This window comes from Theropithecus gelada, chromosome 16 (genome assembly GCF_003255815.1).
Source record: "Theropithecus gelada isolate Dixy chromosome 16, Tgel_1.0, whole genome shotgun sequence".
In the NCBI taxonomy this organism is placed as follows: domain Eukaryota; kingdom Metazoa; phylum Chordata; class Mammalia; order Primates; family Cercopithecidae; genus Theropithecus; species Theropithecus gelada.
Window position 1 is genome coordinate 53452417 of NC_037684.1, and position 18197 is coordinate 53470613.

Sequence of the window (18197 nt, forward strand, 5' to 3'; positions counted from 1 at the left end):
CCCACCAATGTTTATTCATTCACTCAACCAATATTTATGGAATATCACAGCCCTAGGGGTGGGGACACAGCAAGGAACAAGAAAAACAATAATTATTGTCCTCAGTAGGTGACTGAGGAGTGGGGAGGCTGGCAGGAAGCCACGTACCTAGAATACACACTAGGTCAAGGCAGTATTCCCACAGAGAAGATGAAACAGGGAAGGGGAGAGAAGGCTGGGATGGGAGGTCTACAGACTTAAGTAGGATGATCTGGGAAGTAGCATTTGAGTAGAGTCTGGAAGGAAGGACGGGAAAGAGTATTCCAGGCAGTGGGAACAGCAGGTGCAAAGGCCCTGGGGCAGAAGTGTGCCTGGACGGTCAAGACTGTCAGGCTGTGTGTTTGGAACAGGTGAAAGAGAGGGAAGGTCAGCAAGGACTTGATAAGCAGAGCCTCGTGGTCATGCTGAGGACTCCAGGACCTGTACACCGAAGGGAATGACAGGAGCTGACTCATGCTCTAGCAGGACTTCTCCGCCTGCTACATTGAGCACTGGTGATGGGGGCGTGGGAAGAAGTTAGAAGCCACTGCAGAGGTCCCGGTGGGCCATGATCAGGGCACCACAATGCAGGTGGCGAAAATCGATCAGATTCTAGACATATATCAACATGGAGGACCAAGACTTTCATCTAAATCTAAACAATAGTTATGAAATGTTGACTTGAGATGGATCTATTGTAATTATTTAGATACTTCCAATAATGGATCAGGAGAACCAAGAAGGGCCCTAGAATTTATCCTGGTCTTCCTAGGATTTTCCCAAGGGTAGAAATGATGAACTGGGTGACCATTCACAAAGGAGAGAGGATTCCCAGTCCCCAGCCCTGAAGCCTTCCCCTCAGTCACCATCTTCTGTGGGTCGACCAGATGCACAGACTGTTCTCCGCCATCCCTGTGGTTCTTACATCAATGCCCAACTGTGGGAATGTACTGTGCTTCCATGGCTCATAGAAGCCCCATATAAGGCACTGCTCCTGTGGGACGTGCCTGTCAAACCTGCTTGTCCACTGCCGTTCAGTTCAGCCAGAGATTGGGCCACATTCAGTCCTCGCTTCCCTGGGAGAGTGAAGGTAAGTGCACACAGTCCATCCGGCAGACAGCAGGTCAGCCTATGGAGGGCTCAGCCTACGGAGGGGCTCAGCCGACACAGGTCTGATGGGGCCAAGAGCATCCCAGGGGAGTGGGAGGGGCCGGCTTCTTCCTCATCAGGAGTGGAGGTGCTGCCTTGTGTGTGGACTAGAGAGCAGAAAACGGCTTGTCTGTGTTGCTGGATCAATCGCTGGAACATTCTCTGAATGCTGAGTTCCACCTTTAAACAGCACGGGTCATGCTAGATGAAAGGGATTCTCCGTTTTATACTCTCATCTCCTCACTTTTGCCGCGGGATGAAAGACAGGGGAAGGAAGGTGTCTAAGTTCAGAACAAAGTGAGCAAGACCAGCTGCCTGCTCTTGGTAGCAGGGGCACAGCGAGCCTGTCATGGCACTGGGGGACTGGGATGAGCTGTGCCCCCTCCTCCTAGACTTGTGACCATCTGCCCCCCATGGGGTGTGTACGTGTGTGTGTGTGTGTGTGTGTACATGTGCCTTCTTCCCTACTTCACTGGCAAGGGAAGAGACTGACCCTTGGGTTAGGAGAAGGATGTTGACCTGGGAGGAGTCAAATAAGGGGAACCCACATCTTAGATGCTCAGGATTTTATGATCTTAGGTTCTTCTAGAATTGTACAGTTAGATTCAGAGTTTGGAATTAGGGATCTCTGGACCCTCTCCTCTCCTCCCTTCCCCTCCCCTCTTCTTGCCTTTTTCAGAAGTCTCCCTCTGTCGCCCAGGCTAGAGTACAGTGGCACAATCTTGGCTCACTGTAACCTCTGCCTCCTGGGTTCAAGCGATTCTCCTGCCTCAGCCTCCCAAGTAGCTGGGACTATAGTTGCATGCCACCACGCCCGGTTAATTTTTTTTATTTTTAGTAGAGACAGGGTTTTGTCATGTTGGCTAGGCTGGTCTCAGACTCCTGACTTCAGGTAATCTGCCCATCTTGGTCTCCCAAAGTGCTGGGATTACAGGTGTGAGCCACTGCTCCCGGCCTCTTTTCTTTCTTTCTCTCTTTCTCTCTTTCTTTCTCTCTTTCTCTCCCTCCTTCCCTCTCTCTCTCTTTTTTCTTTCTTTTTCTTTCTCTTTCTTTTCTTTCTTTCTCTCTTTCTTTCTCTCTCCCCTTCCTTCATTCACTTCCTTCCTTCCTTCATTTCCTTCCTTCCTTCCTTCCCTCCTTTCCTTCTTTACTTTCTTCACTGCAACTGCAGAAGGGACTAGTGACTTCTATTTAGCTTGCTTTCTTGCCTTCCTGCTTTTTTTCTTTCCTTCCTTCCTTCCTTCCTTCCTTCCTTCCTTCCTTCCTTCCTTCCTTCCTTCCTTCCTTCCCTCTCTCCCTCCTTCCTTCCTTTCTCTCTCTCTCTTTCTTTTGTTCTTTGCCTTTTTTTGAGCCAGGGCCTTGCTCTGTCACCCAGGCTGTAGTGCAGTGGCACAATCACAGCTCACTGCAGCCTGAATCTCTTGGGCTCAAGCGATCCTCCTGCTTTGGCCTCCCAAAGTGCTGGAATTACAGGCTTGAGCCACCGTGCCCAGCCCTAAAGTGTTTGTTTGTTTGTTTGTTTGTTTGTTTTGTCTGTTAGGACTAACCCCTATTTACATTGGGACAAGTTACAAAGAAGCTCCTGCAATTGTTAACTGCCATTGGAGTCTACTGTAAGTTGCTTCACTGCAACTGCAGAAGGGACTAGTGACTTCTATTTAGCTCCACCCACTGATGCTCGAAGCCCAGTGTGGCTCTGGGGGCTCCAGAAGCCTGAGGGGCAGCTGGCTGGGGCAATAGGCTGGGGTCTGGAGAGTCCTGCAGAGCCTCTGCCTTCAGCTGCTGGTGAGGCAGCTTTGGCTTGAGCTGCCCTGGCTTTCTGAGTTTAGTCTGATGGGAGGGCACAGTCAGCACCCTCAGAGCCTCCTCAGGAGTCCTGTGAGGCTCGGGCAAGTCAGGGGCAGAGGAGCAGTCCAACGAGAGGACCCTCTCAGACCCAGCCATTGCCACCTGGACCCAGTTCTGGGAAGGCACCCAAGGAACCTGTAGTCCGGGGCTGGCCACCAGTCCTGGTCCTCAGGGTATCCACACAGACCTGGCTGTCCAGAACTCCCAGGGTTTCAGCCGCAAGCTGAAGACGTGGCCCCTTGGCAACTCAATATAGTGAAATACTAGAGAGAGTGCCAGAGTGTCATTTGCTAGGAACAAACATTATACTGCAGTAAGCCCTAGTTTTTGGGTCATTGGCTCTTTGGCACCAACTTAATCACAGGGCCATTGGCCACAAAGAAAGGCCTTGTAGGCGACCCGTCAGGGACTCCTGTATTTTCCATCTGCTTTGGAACCTCTAGGCTCAGGCCGATGCCTATTGACGTAGATGTTTCGTAAGAGATTTGGGGGCAAATACCGGGATTTTATGAAGATGCTGCACTGTCCTTCACTAATGAAAGCTAAGAAATCCTGCCCTGAGGGTAAGAAACAGTTGTCTTCCCAACTGATGTATCCTGGACCAGCCAAGTCTTCCTCCCGCTTTCCCTCTTCTAGAACTTTCCCCACTTCAGCCAGTATCTGTCATCCCCTGGGCTCCCACCCCCTCCATGCGCCACATTCATCCGGGCTGAGGGGAGCAGGAGAGGAGACGTTTCTGCTGGTATCCCTGCTGTAGCTGGAGAAGCTCAGCCTCGGCGTGCCTTCGCCTCCCCTTCCCATGAAGATGTGCCCCTAAACCGAGTCTGTATTAAGAGAGAAAGGTGGCACCGTTGATCATTACTCTAGGACACGGGTCATAAACAGGACTGTCTCAGACAACCTCGGGCCCCAGTGTTACATGGTGAATACTTCTAGGATGAGGCCCATCTCCTTCTCTGTTTGATCAATTGGATTAATTTTATTGTTTTCTAAAATAATGACTTTATGGTTTTTATTGAACCCATGCTTGTTTATTCTAAACAGATTTCTCTTTTTTTTCTTCTTTTTTTTTTTTTTTTTTTTGAGATGGAGTTTCACCCTGGCTCCCAGGCTGGAGTGCAGTGGCGCCATCTCCGCTCTCTGCAACCTCCGCTTCCCAGGTTCCAGTGATTCTCCTCCCTCAGCCTCCCAAGTAGCTAGGACAACAGGCGAGCACCACCACGGCCGGCTAATTTTTCTATTTCTAGTAGAAATGGGGTTTCACCATGTTGGCAGGCTGGTCTCGAACTCTGACCTCAAGTGATCCACCTGCCTCGGCCTCTGAAAGTGCTGGATTACAGGCGTGAGCCACCGCGCCCGGCCTCGACAGATTTCTTAACAATCAACCACCATGAACAACAAGCATTATTAGCATTGGTGAGGAGTGTTCCCACATCCCTCTGCTCTCTGCCTCTCCGTCTCTCTCCCCCTCTTTCTCTCTCATGCACACACACACACACACGCGCGCGCGCGCATGGAATGACAGAACAGACTGATTGGCAGATTGGAATGAATGGATGGATTGGAATGAATGGATGAATGGGCACATAGATTGAGGGACTCCCAGAGATAAACTAACACCGTTTTATAGAAATGGGATCATATTCTACAGGATTTAAATGTAAACTTTTAATTTTACTTAAATTTTAGTTCAGCTCAGATGTTGCTGGCAAAAGTTTTTTTTATTGTTTTTATTTTTTACGTACTGCTCCTTGAGGAGCTGGGCTAACTCATAGGCAGTGCATCCAGATTCGACATTTTTTCTTTTTTTTAGATGGAGTCTCGCACTGTCTCCCGGGCTGGAGTGCAATGGCGTGATCCCGGCTCACTGCAACCTCTGCCTCCGAGGTTCAAGCGATTCTCCTGCCTCAGCTTCCCAAGTAGCTGGGATTACAGGCGCACACCACCACACTCGGGTACTTTTTTGTATTTTTAGTACAGATGGGGTTTCACTATGTTGGCCATACTGGTCTTGAACTTCTGACCTTGTGATCTGCCCACCTCGGTCTCCCAAAATTCTGGGATTACAGGTGTGAGCCACCACGCCCGGCCAAAAAGATTTTTTAATTGTCAAAAATAATAATGGAATGCCAAATGAGGTAGAACAGTTTCACAATGACCAGAACTCTTAGTTCCTAAAACTCCCCAAGATTCAGACAAGAGATTACAAAAACCTTGATAAATGAGTGACATGATGTAAAATCAGTGCTGGGTTTGGTGGCTCATACCTGTAATCATTGCACTCAGGGAGGCAGAGGTGAGAGGACTGCTTGAGCCCAGGAGTTTGAGAGCCTGGCCAACATAGCAAGACCCCATTCTCCACAAAACGGAAAATAAAATAAAATCAGCATTTTGTTGAATGTAATTCATTAATTAATTTGCAATGGAGTCTCGCTCTGTCTCCCAGGCTGGAGTGCAGTGGCGCGATCTCGGTTCACCGCAACCTCTGCCTCCCTTGTTCAAGCGATTCTTCTGCCTCAGGCTCCCGAGTAGTTGGGATTACAGGTGTGCGCCACCACACCCAGCTAATATTTGTATTTTTAGTAGAGACGGGGTTTTGCCATGTTGGCCAGGCTGGTCTTGAACTCCTGACCTCAGGCAACCCGCCTACCTCTGCCTCCCAAAGTGCTGGGATTACAGCCATGAGCCACGTCACCTGGCCTTACTTTATTTTAGATAGCACAGGGTCATGGAAGATAAAGTGACAACTTCCTTCCCCTACCCCCACCCTGATTTCTACTGCGTGCATTATTTCTTAGGGTAAAGAATCTTCTTATTTGGCTGGAAGACGCTATTCCCACTGTAGTTTGGTACTGGATGTGTGATTAAAGAAATCCGGTGGTTGCCCCACACTGAGAAGGGCAGCCAGGCCTGGGCTCTCTCCTGGCTCAGTACAGCCTCCTCCCCACCCCTGCTGAGGACTCCCAGGGAAGCTGGAGGCAGCTCTGGGGCGTTTTCTCTGACTTCCCTAGACTTCTCTTCAGCTGCCCAAACAGTAGAGGGATGCTTAGGTCCCCTCTTCCCACAGTCTGTCCCTAAGGGTTGTGCTGGCACCTGTGCCCCCAGTGCCCCTTGGCACCACTCCTTTGGTTTCAGGGCTTGTCTGCCATTTTTCTTTTTTTTTTTTTTGAGACAGAGTCTCGCTCTGTCGCCCAGGCTGGAGTGCAGTGGCGCGATCTCCGCTCACTGCAAGCTCTGCCGCCTCCCGGGTTCATGCCATTCTCCTGCCTCAGCCTCCCGAGAAGCTGGGACTACAGGCGCCCGCCACCACGCCCGGCTAATTTTTTTTTTTTTGTATTTTTAGTAGAGACGGGGTTTCACCATGTTTGCCAGGATGGTCTCGATCTCCTGACCTCGTGATCTGCCCGCCTCGGCCTCCCAAAGTGCTGGGATACAGGCGTGAGCCACCACGCCCGGCCTCTTTTTTTTTTCCTTTTTTTTTTTTAAGACAGGGTCTCACTCTGTCATCCAGGCTGGAGTGCAGTGATGCAATCTCATTTCACTGCAACCTCTGCCTCCTGAGCTCAAGTGATCCTTCCACCTCAGCCTCCCAAGTAGTTTGGGGATCACGGGCTCGTGCTACCATGCCCGGCTAATTTTTGTATTTTTTGTAGAGACAGGGTTTCGCCATGTCGCCCAGGCTGGTCTCGAACTCCTGGGCTCAAGCGATCTGCCTGCCTCAGCCTCCCGAAGTGCTGGGATTGCAGGTGTGAGCCACCGTGCCTGGCCTCTGCTATTTTTCAGTTTGTGGCAGAAAAGTTGTTTTCCTTTCCTCATTTTGTGGTTGCTGCTTTATTCACTTACTTATTTTTTTAACTTTTTAAAAAGCAACATTTGGTTCATTTCGCCAGGAGCTGGGGAGGGAGGTACAGGAGGCTGCCCTGGTCCTGTGTTGGGTTTGACCTGGAGACTTTGGGCTTGACGTGACGGAATGACTGCGCCCACATGGTTGCCATCTAAGTCAGGGGAACCCCAGACGCCTCTGCAGGAGCCAGAAACATTCCTAGGGGGTCACGGGGTCAGCTGAGGTGAACAGGGATCCTGGAATGAAGAAGCCAAGGGGATGGAAGGGAGGAGGCCGGCAGGGGAACACCCGGAGCACACGCTCCTGACAGACACCTCCTGGCAGAGAACAGGAGCTGGCAAGAGAGGAACCCCGCTTGTGGTGGGGGCGCTGAAGAGGCAGGCCCTGGCTGGGATGGGGGCCCAGCCTAGGCTGAAAACAAAGAGAAAGGAAAGAGGGTGCTGGTGTCCCATGCACTGTGGACCCCCCCAGCCCTGGCCGTGGGGTGGCAGGGGCAGAACCGGTCACTGCAGGGACCTCCTCAGCCCACCCTCCTCCAGCTTCCTGGCAGGGAGTGGGGTCAGAGAGGGAAGCGGGAGGCAGGGTGGGATCGCCAGTCACTCTCGAATCTTTTGTTTGTTTGTTTGTTTTTTGTTTGTTTGTTTTTAGAGACAGGAACGTCCTATATTGCCTAGACTTGTCTCAAATTCCTGGGCTCAAGCGATCCTCCTACCTCTGCCTTCCAAATTATGGGCGTGAGCCACTGCACCAAGCCCAGATCTTTTTTTTTTTTTTTTTATTTAAACAACTTTGTTGAGATATAACTCACGGCCAGGCGCAGTGACTCACACCTACAATCCTAGCACTTTTGGAGGCTGAGGTGGGAGGATTGTTTGGACCTAGAAGTTTGAGACCAGCCCAGGCAACATAGTGAGACCCCCATCTCTCCAAAAAAAAAAAAAAAAAAACAATGAGCCTGGCATGGTGGCACATATCTGTAGTCCCAGATACTCAGGAGGCTAAGGTAGAGGATCACTTAAGCCCAGGAGACGGACATTGCGGTGAGCAGAGATTGCACCATTGCACTCCAGCCTGAGCAACAGAGCAAGACCTTGTCTCACAAAAAAAAAAAAAGGAAGAGCTATAACCCACATGGCACACAATTCACCCGTTTATGATGCTTTTAGTGTATTCACAGATAAGTGCAAACAACACCACAGTTAACTTTAGGACATTCCATCTTCTGTGAAGGAAACCATCCCCTACCTTTAGCTACCGCCCTGATAGACAGTGGGCCTGAAGACCCCTCAGTTATGCAAGGCAGGGCTGGAGTCGGGGGCCCTGGGCTGACTTTATTGCTCTGCTATTGCTGCCTTGAAATTCTGAATTTTTTTTTTTTTTTTGAGACGGTGTCTCGCTCTGTCGCCCAGGCTGGAGTGCAGCGGCCGGATCTCAGCTCACTGCAAGCTCTGCCTCCCGGGTTCACGCCATTCTCCTGCCTCAGCCTCCCGAGTAGCTGGGACTACAGGCGCCCACCACCTCGCCCGGCTAGTTTTTTGTATTTTTAGTAGAGACGGGGTTTCACCGTGTTCGCCAGGATGGTCTCGATCTCCTGACCTCGTGATCCGCCCGTCTCGGCCTCCCAAAGTGCTGGGATTACAGGCTTGAGCCACCGCGCCCGGCCTGAATACGTTTTTAAAACAAGCGCACCGTCCTTTCATTTTGCACTGAGCTCCACAGATGATATAGCTGGTCCTGAAGTGGGTCAGAGGATCATTCTGACTTGGAGTCAGACTCCAGCGACACAAGCTTCTACTGGGTGGAGGCCGGGAACTCAGGAGCCTTCCATGGGAACATGCCCATGGGCAGCGCATCGCTGGAGATGGACGGACAATTTCCACATCCCCTTTGCCGCCGTGCACGCTTCCTCTGGCTGCCATCGTAAATTACCTTACACTGGGTGGCTTAAAATAACAGAAAAGTATTTGCTCGTGGTTCTGGAGGCCAGAAGTCCACACTCCAGGGGTCAGCAGGGCCGCACCCCCCATGAAGGCTCCAGGGAGGGTCTACCTCATGCCTTCTCTTGAGTTTCTAGTGTTACCACCGACCCTCGGCGTGTCACTCCAGTCTCGGCCTCAGCCAACATGGGGTGGTCACGGGGCGTCTAGGTCTAAGGCCCTTCTCCTCTTCTTCTTCTTCTTCTTTTTTTTTTTTTTTAAGACAGAGTCTTGCTCTGTCGTCCAGGCTGGAGTGGAGTGGCACTGTCTCAGCTCTGCAACCTATGCCTCCCAGGCTCAGGCGATCCTCCCACCTCAGCCTCCTCAGTAGCTACGACTACAGGTGTGCACCACCACACGTGGCTAATTAAAAAAAAAATTTTTTTAGGCCAGATATGGTGGTTCACACTTGTAATCCCAGCACTTTGGGAGGCCGAGGCAGGCGGATCACTTGAGGTCAGGAGATCGAGACCAGCCTGGCCAACATGGTGAAACCCCGTCTCTACTAAAAATACAAAAAGTAGCTGGGCGTGGTGGCACGCACTTGTAATCCCAGCTACTCAGGAGGTTGAGGCAGGAGAATTGCTTGAACACGGGAGGCAGAGGTTGCAGTGAGCCGAGATTGTGCCATTGCATTCCAGCCTGGGCGACAAGAGCAAGACTCTGTCTCAAAAAAAAAAAGAAAGAAAGAAAAAAAATTTTAGCAGAGACAAGGTCTTACTGTGTAGCCTGGGCTGGTCTCAAACTCCAGAGCTCAACCAATCTGCCCGCCTTGGCCTTTCAAAGTATGGGATTATGGGCATGAGCCACTGCACCCAGCCCTTCTCCTCTTGTTATAAGGGCACGCATCCCTGGACGAGGGCCCACCCTAATGACCTCAACTTGATTATGTTGGCAGGTACCTATTCCCAAATGAGGTCCTATTTACAGGTACTGGGGGCCAAGACTCAGCATTCTTTTTGGGGTGCCACAATCAGTGACTCACAAACCTCAATCACCTGTTCCAGTGAGAAATAGGACTGAGATCAGAAGGAGTGAGGCAGAGCTGCCCTAGGCTGGTTCTCCTCTCCTCCTCACCTGCCGGCCCCGGCCTCTGGGCCCCTCGCTGTCCTCTCCAGCTGTTCTTCCTTCCGGGTAAGGAGACTCAACAGAAGGATATGAGTGGCCTGGCCCTGTGGGGAGCCCCAGACAGGCCTGTGGACGCTTTGGATAACTGGTGCGCCTATCAACTCTCCTTGGTAGTCTAGGGTTCAAAGCCCAGGTACATTCTAGAAGTCTGCTTCCAAGCGCTAAGGAAGCTTCAGGAGTTACTGGGAAAACCACAGGGGTCAAAGGTCCGTCGAGTTATTTCCCGGATCCCAGTTTAACGTCTTTTCCCCGCCGCTTGCGGTTGTTGTGACCGAACTTTGAGTTCTGGAACAGGTCACATGGCTTGAAATCACCGTCATTTCACCTGGTGCTGCTTTGGCTTCAGGCTCTTCCTTCTGCCCAGCTCCATCCTGCCCAGCAGCCTGCAGAGAGGAGGCAGCTGGCACCACACTGGGCTTTGGAGAGGTTGCGGGGACTGAGGACCCCACCCCACTGCACGGAACTCCTGCAAAAACGACCCTGAGACCCCTGGTGAGTACTTCCGGAGACCCGGCTCCTCGGAGGGCTTGTGGCGCTGCTCCTGCACACACGACTCTCCAACTATCATTTTCCATGTTTTATTTAAATTTTTAAATATATATTTTTTTAAATTTTTGAGACGGAGTCTCGCACTGTCACCCAGGCTGGAGTGCAATGACGCAATCTCGGCTTACTGCAACCTCTGCCTCCCAGGTTCAAGCGATTCTCCTGCCTCAGCTTCTCAAGTAGCTGGGACTACAGGCACTCGTCACCATGCCTGGCTAATTTTTGTATTTTTAGTAGCGATGGGGTTCCGCCATATTGGTCAGGCTGGTCTCGAACTCCTGACCTCAGGTGATCCGCCTGCCTTGGCCTCCCAAAGTGCTGGGATTACAGGCATGAGCCACTGCATCTGGCCCATTTTCCATTTTTTAGATGGCAGGTGTTGATTTGCTCTGATTCTCAAGTATTTTTAGCATACAAACCCCTTCAAGAGGCATCTGTCTCCCATGGTCCAGCCTCTCATTCCAAATGAAAAGAATCAAGTCACGGGAATTCATGGGTCTGTGAGGAATCGCTCCCACCTGTGCCCAAGAGATTAACAAAGGCGGTGGCTGCAGCTCTGTGGGCGGTGGAGAAAAATTAGGCACAACCTGATATCCTCACACAGGAGCATGATAAGTCCACGTGGTTATTCATATCATTGAATCCGGTGCACAGTCTGAGGGATCGTGCATGTATCAAGCTGCATGTATCAGTATGAGAAACCTCAGAAGCTGTACAACCTTGCACAGAACGATAGTTTCTGTGAAGTTCCAGCTAACACTGAAGGTGCTGTTGATGTAAACCTGCTGTCTGCTTGAAGTATCATGCAAAGATACTATATACTGTTTATACACACTTCCACTTATAGGAAATGAGTTTTAAAATATCATTTTTAGGCTGGGCTGTAATCCCAGTACTTTCAGAGGCTGAGGTAGACAGATCACTTGAACCTAGGAGTTCGAGACCAGCCTGGGCAACATAGGGAGATTCCATCTCTACAAAAATTAAAAAATAAGCCAGGCATGGTGGCGCATGCCTGTGGCTTCAGGTACTTGAGAGACTGAGGTGGGAGGATTGCTTGGGTCTGGGAGCTCAAGGCTGCAGTGAGCCACGATCACCTCACTGCATTCCAGCCTGGGCAACAGAGCAAGACCCTACCTCAAAAAAAAAAAAAAACAAAACATTTTAAAATGATTTTTAGAATGTCTGGCCAGAGAGGGAGGGAAGAGGGACTGAAGAGAACAAAAGGCGCCATCTGTCTCTCGTTTCCTTAAAAAGAAACTTGAAGTGCAGAATGTCAAGACGGTTGAATCCACACAGTGGGTACGTGGATATTTGTTATTTGCAGGATATTTGTTATTTGGAGGATTTTTTTAATATGCTGGAAACAGTGCACAGTTTTAAAACATTTTAAAAGTATTTAGATGGATTCATAAGCTAATGGCCTTATGTTGATGCCACATAGGGGCTCAGACAGGGGCACAGCAGGGAACACAGCTCATCTCCAAAGCTAGGGTGCCTGGGCCTCTTGCTAGGACAGGAGGCTGGGCAGGTGACCGCTGAGGACCTCCAACAGCTCTTGGAGTCTGCACTAGCCAGCATGTCCCCTGAAGAGCAGGCGTTCCAGGCTGTAACGGCAACATGCTTCATGTACTCTGTCCAGACAGACCTGGGCTTGGGACATCAGCCCTGGTGGTAGCCCCAGACCAGCTGCAGCTCAGCCCTTTCGGGGACCTGTCCACCCTCTGTCTGCCTGGCCACCTTTGTAAGCCCACACTCTCCACAGCCGAGCCGTGCTGGCCGTTACGACCCTGAAGCATCTTCCCCAAGGCACTTGTGCCCAGTGTCATTCCCCAGCACATTCCCTCACATGGAGTCCTCTGTGCAGTCCTCTATATCAGTGTCCTGGGCCGCTGCAAACAAGGGACCACCTGCTAGGTAGCTGAAAACAATAGGAACTTTTTTGGTGTTTTTTTAGACAGAGTCTCGCTATATCACCCAGGCTGGAGTGCAGTGGCACGATCTCGGCTCTAGAGAAGCCGACAGTCTTGCTTCTAATGAAAATTACCTTTCGTGAAGAATATATAAAGCAGCATTTCCAAAGTGTAGCACCCCTACTGTTATTTGTTTGTTTGTGTGTGTGTTTACTGAGACAGGGTCTCCCTGTGTCACCCAGGCTGGAGTGCAGTGGCACAATTTCAGCTCACCACAACCTCTGCCTCCCGGGCTCAAATGGTCCTCCTGCCTCAGCCTCCTGAGTAGCTGGGATTGCAGGTGCATACCACCATACCTGGCTAATTTTTGTATTTTTAGTAGAGACAGGGTTTTACCATGTTGGCCAGGCTGGTCTCGAACTCCTAGGTTTGAGCAATCCTTCCGCCTTGGCCTCTCAAAGTGCTGGGATTATAGACATGAGCCAATATGCCCAGCCTACTACCATTATTTTGGATGAATTTCTTTCTTTTTTTTTTGAGACGGAGTATCGCTGTGTCACCCAGCCTGGAATGCAGTGGCGTGATCTCGGCTCATTGCACGCTCTGCCTCCCGGGTTCACGCCATTCTCCTGCCTCAGCCTCCCCAGTAGCTGGGACAACAGGCTCCCACCACCACACCCGGCTAATTTTTTTTGGTATTTTTAGTACAGACGGGGTTTCACCACGTTAGCCAGGATGGTCTCGATCTCCTGACCTCATGATCTGCCCACCTCGGCCAGGCGTGAGCCACCTCACCCGGCCAAAAAAAATAAGTATTTATTTACTTTCATTTTTTAGAAAAAGCTGTAACTGACACAACAAAGTGTGAATTAGCGACATTATTGCTTAGGATTGGGGTAGAGCAGGTGGGGCCATAGCACTCAGTCTTACGCAGAGGGAGAAACCAGCATGGCAAAGACCGTCAAGGTCGTTCCAACACCATGGTGATGAGTATAATCATCTTCAAAGCAGATCTTATCCTGTGATGGGCGTTCGGACATTTTGTCGTCATGGGAGTTTGTCCTTGCAGGCATTACCATGCTGCTTCCTCTGCTGTAAACATCCCAGGACCGTGGGTTCTGACTGGCAAAGAGTGCACCTTGAAAATTTTACGATGGAGTTAATTTTAAAATGGTGTCACCCTGGCTGTCCTGGGCTCCTGCTTCCCTGACAGCTCCACCCCCATGGCCGCCCCTCCTAGGGTCCTTCCAGCGCCCAGCCATGGGGGAACTGTGCCGCAAGGACTCTGCGCTCACAGCACTGGACGAGGAGACGCTGTGGGACATGATGGAGAGCCACCGCCACAGGATCGTGCGCTGCATCTGCCCCAGCCGCCTCACTCCCTACCTGCGCCAGGCCAAGGTGCTGTGCCAGCTGGACGAGGAGGAGGTGCTGCACAGCCCCCGGCTCACCAACAGCGCCATGAGGGCCGGTGAGAGCAGCTCCCTCTTCCCCACCTCTTCCAGCTTCCTGCGGCCCCAGGTGTTCCTTGGCTTTTGGTCCACATGGCTCCACTGTCTGCCTCTATCTTCAGGGGTTCTCTTCTCATCGTGTCTCTTATAAAAACACTTGCTCTTGCATTTAGGGCCCACCTGGATAACCAGGATGATCTGATCTTGAAATCATTAACTTATATCTGCAAAGGCCCTTTTCCCACAAAAGGTCACCTGGACAGGTTCCAGATGAACATGTCTTTGAAGGGGAACCACCATTCACACCACTACCGATGTCTTCGGAGTCCATTCTGATGGTCCCACTAGCCGTGTTTGTTCATTAAAAAATGAGGATGCTAATGGCTTTAACATATAAAGTTATTAGGAGAAGCAAGTGAGTTAGTTTATAAAATACGGCAAAGTGGCCGGGCGCGGTGGCTCAAGCCTGTAATCCCAGCACTTTGGGAGGCTGAGACGGACGGATCACGAGGTCAGGAGATCGAGACCATCCTGGCTAACACGGTGAAACCCCGTCTCTACTAAAAAGAATACAAAAAAACTAGCTGGGCGTAGTGGCGGCTGCCTGTAGTCTCAGCTACTTGGGAGGCTGAGGCAGGAGAATGGCGTAAACCCGGGAGGCAGAGCTTGCAGTGAGCTGAGATCCAGCCACTGCACTCCAGCCTGGGCGACAGAGCAAGACTCCGTCTCAAAAAACAAAAAAACAAAAAAACAAAAAAACAATACAGCAAAGCTGGGGCTATAGAAAACAGGCAGTAGGTGGTAGCTGTCAACATGGTAATATTCATGCATATTGGCATATGAACCCCAAACACAGGAGAGATTAATCCACGCTAGTCATTCTGGCTGAGAGAGATGGGCTCTGGGCCCTGGGTGTGGAAGGCCCCGAGGCTCCCTGGGACCTGTCCCCTGCAGCCCTGGGGTGCCACTCTGCTTCTTTCTGTTCATGGCTCCAAAGCTGATGGCACTGTGGTGGGACCCTGCGTCTGCACCACCCACTGGCTTGCCAGGGAGGTGCTTGCAAGCAGGGACCGACCTCCTCACCCCGTCCCTGTCCCCCCACGCTTGCCAGAGTACTTGGGTTGCAGTTTTTGCTCAATAAATGCCAGCTTTACCCTTCTCAAGTCTGACTGAGGTCATGTGGGTAAAGGGAGCCTGTGAGAGTAGTGAGGGCGCATCCCACCCAGCAGATCCCGGAAAACTGCTTTTACCTCCCAATTCTTAGATGTGCGGGGGGTTTCCCCAGCCCCAGGCCCCTCCCCCGTGGGGAAGGCAGCCAGGGAGCCCAGCCCCCTTGGTAGCTAACAGACGGTTCTGCCTCCCAAGGGCACTTGCTGGATTTGCTGAAGACTCGAGGGAAGAACGGGGCCATCGCCTTCCTGGAGAGCCTGAAGTTCCACAACCCTGACGTCTACACCCTGGTCACTGGGCTGCAGCCTGATGTTGACTTCAGCAACTTTAGCGGTGAGAGCTCCGACTCTGATCGCAGGCACTTCCTAGGAACCTCAGGCTCCTGGTAACCCCAGGTGCCCCACTCACCTGCCGATTCGCCCTTCTCCCCCTTCCCTCCAGGCTGCAGTCCCTGTCCCAGCCCCAGCACTCTGAGGGTGAGGAACCCCTCCCTGTATTGGGGGTGGGTAGGATAAGGAGCCCCTGCGCCTTGACTCTGAAGGGTTGGTCCTTAATTACCCAGCGCCAAGAGGAGACCCCTGAGGGATGGGGTAGGGAGATCTGCTTGGAGAGACACAAGCAAAGGGCAAGGGAGTGTCTCCTGGAGTCCGCCTTTAACCTTGCAGCTTTGCTGGAGGGGCCAGAACAGCCCAGGCCCAGCTCCTAGGAGGCGACAGAGGGTACACGGCCGCAGAGCCTTCTGTGCACTCCTCACCATTTTCCTTCAGGCAGTAATTCTAGGCTTCCCTGGAGGAACTGTTGAAAGATTTATGTATTGAAAGGAGCAGGACTCACATGACCCAAAACGGTGGAGAACAGACCATTTTCCCCGTATTCCCACACAGTGTGTGTTTATGTTCTTTAGAGTTCTAGTACATGGATTCGTATTCTTGTTTTATCTTTTTCTCGGGATAACATTAAAATGAGTTAGCACTGAGCGCATCTCAGCTACCAAGGAGGGTCATTAAATCTGAACAGTGGGGTCTCATGGGGAAGGTCGGAGTGGGTAACCCTCATGCCAAAATCGGGAGTCACGCTGTTTATTCAACCAAAGGACCAAGTCTGCTTGAGGACCAGGAGCTTTTAGGGAGACCAGCAGGTTAAAGTTGGGGGCCTGCTGGGGAGTCTGGGCAAGGCTGTGGGGGCAAGGGAGCAATGCGTTGGCCCACCGGCCCACCTGCACACCTGTCACATGCCCATCTGCCCACATGCTCAGCTTCCCACCTGCTCACTTGCCCACCTGCCCATCTTCCCACAGGTCTCATGGAGACATCCAAGCTGACCGAGTGCCTGGCTGGGGCCATCGGCAGCCTGCAAGAAGAGCTGAATCAGGAGAAGGGGCAGAAGGAGGTGCTGCTGCGGCAGTGCCAGCAGCTGCAGGAGCGCCTGGGCCTGGCCGAGACCCGTGCCGAGGGCCTGCACCAGCTGGAGGCTGACCACAGCCGCATGAAGCGTGAGGTTAGCACCCACTTCCATGAGGTGCTGAGGCTGAAGGACGAGATGCTCAGTCTCTCGCTGCACTACAGCAACGCGCTGCAGGAGAAGGAGCTGGCCGCCTCACGCTGCCGCAGCCTGCAGGAGGAGGTAGGGGGACACCCTGCACCCCAGTGGGACCCTGCTGCTGTCTGCCCCCACACCTTTGTACTAGCTGGTCCACCTGCCTGGAACTCCTTTCCCCTCTTCCTTGTCTAACGCTTCCCTGCCCCAAGACCCTTGGCTGAGACCCCTCTGGGAAGCTGATCCTTCCCCTCCCTAGGAGGCCACCCAGGCCCCTCCGTATAGCCTGCATGGCGGCGAGGTGTGCCTTGTCCAGTAGCTGCCCATGGCCTGGCCGGCTTGTCTGTGAACTGCCCATCCTGCCAACGCCTGGGCAGATCTGGACACTCTGGGCTCCATATTTGTAGAGCCACCTGCGTCCCACTGCCCAGCTGCAGCAGTGACACAGGATAGTCAGTCTCTGTTGTCCTCCTTTGTCCTTCTCAGCTGGTCCTGGACTCAGGCAGGGAGGGCAGGAGGGTTCTCAACTCAGGCCTCTGAAACTCAGTGTGTTTCACTCATTTTTCTTTGGGGCTAATGACCTGACTGTTGGGTAAAAGGCTTCTCAAAATATGGAGGATGTGCACTCCTTGTCATTTTGGCATTTTCTTTTTACCTTTATTTTTATTACTATTATTTTTAATTTTTTAGAGACAGTGTCTCACTCTGTCACCAAGGCCGGAGTACAGTGGTGCAGTCCCAGCTCACTACAGCCTCAAACTCTGCAGCTCAAGGGATCCCATCCCCAGCCTCCTGAGTAGCTGGGACTACAAACTGTGCCACCCACCCAGCTAATTAAAAAAAATTTTTTTTTTGAGATGGGGCTCTCACTATGTTGTCCAGGCTGATCTCGAACTCTTGGGCTCCTCCCACCCTGGCCTCCCAAAGTGCTGGGATTACAGGTGTGAGCCCCTGCGCTGGCCAGCACTTTGCCTTTTTTTTTTTTTTAATTTTTTAAATTTTTTTATTTTTTTAATTTTTTTTTGAGATGGAGTCTTGCTCATCACCCAGGCTGGAGTGCAGTGGCGCAATCTCGGCCCACTGCAAGCTCCGCCTCCCAGGTTCATGCCATTCTCCTGCCTCAGTCTCCCGAGTAGCTGGGACTACAGGTGCCCGCCACCGCGCCCGGCTAGTTTTTTGTATTTTTAGCAGAGACGTGCTTTCACTGTGTTAGCCAGGATGGTCTCGATCTCCTGACCTCGTGATCTGCCCGCCTTGGCCTCCCAAAGTGCTGGGATTACAGGCGTGAACCCCTGCGCCAGCCAGCCCTTTGCCTTTAATCATGGCATTTGTTGTTTGTTTTTAATTTGTTACTTCTCATTTAGAAATTATTTCAAATATATATTTTTAAATCACACAAATAAAAACAGTACAAAGAATACCCACCTACCCTTGCTTTATCATTTATACCTTTACTCTCTCATGGCCCTTTACCCCCACCAAACCCTTCAATGTCTGCTTCCTGAAAATAAGCACATGCTCCTGTATAGCCACAGTGCAGTTCTCAACTTCAGTCTTTTTGGTATGGACACCCTGTTTTTATCCAATCCTTCTGCGTTCCGGTTTTATCATCTGTCCC

At 51.5% G+C, this 18197-nt stretch overlaps 1 protein-coding gene across 1 annotated transcript in view; it reads left to right on the plus strand.

The window, feature by feature from the left end:
* Positions 1 to 1085: 1085 nt before the first annotated feature.
* Positions 1086 to 18197, plus strand: part of CARD14 (caspase recruitment domain family member 14) — a 41868-nt gene continuing 24756 nt past the window's right edge. Inside the window, exons 1-5 of the mRNA XM_025361554.1 lie at positions 1086 to 1108; positions 10310 to 10455; positions 13663 to 13893; positions 15239 to 15376; positions 16341 to 16666. Of these exons, the coding sequence (XP_025217339.1) occupies positions 13683 to 13893; positions 15239 to 15376; positions 16341 to 16666 (675 nt within the window). The 5' untranslated portion in view covers positions 1086 to 1108; positions 10310 to 10455; positions 13663 to 13682. The remainder of the gene's footprint in view (positions 1109 to 10309; positions 10456 to 13662; positions 13894 to 15238; positions 15377 to 16340; positions 16667 to 18197) is intronic.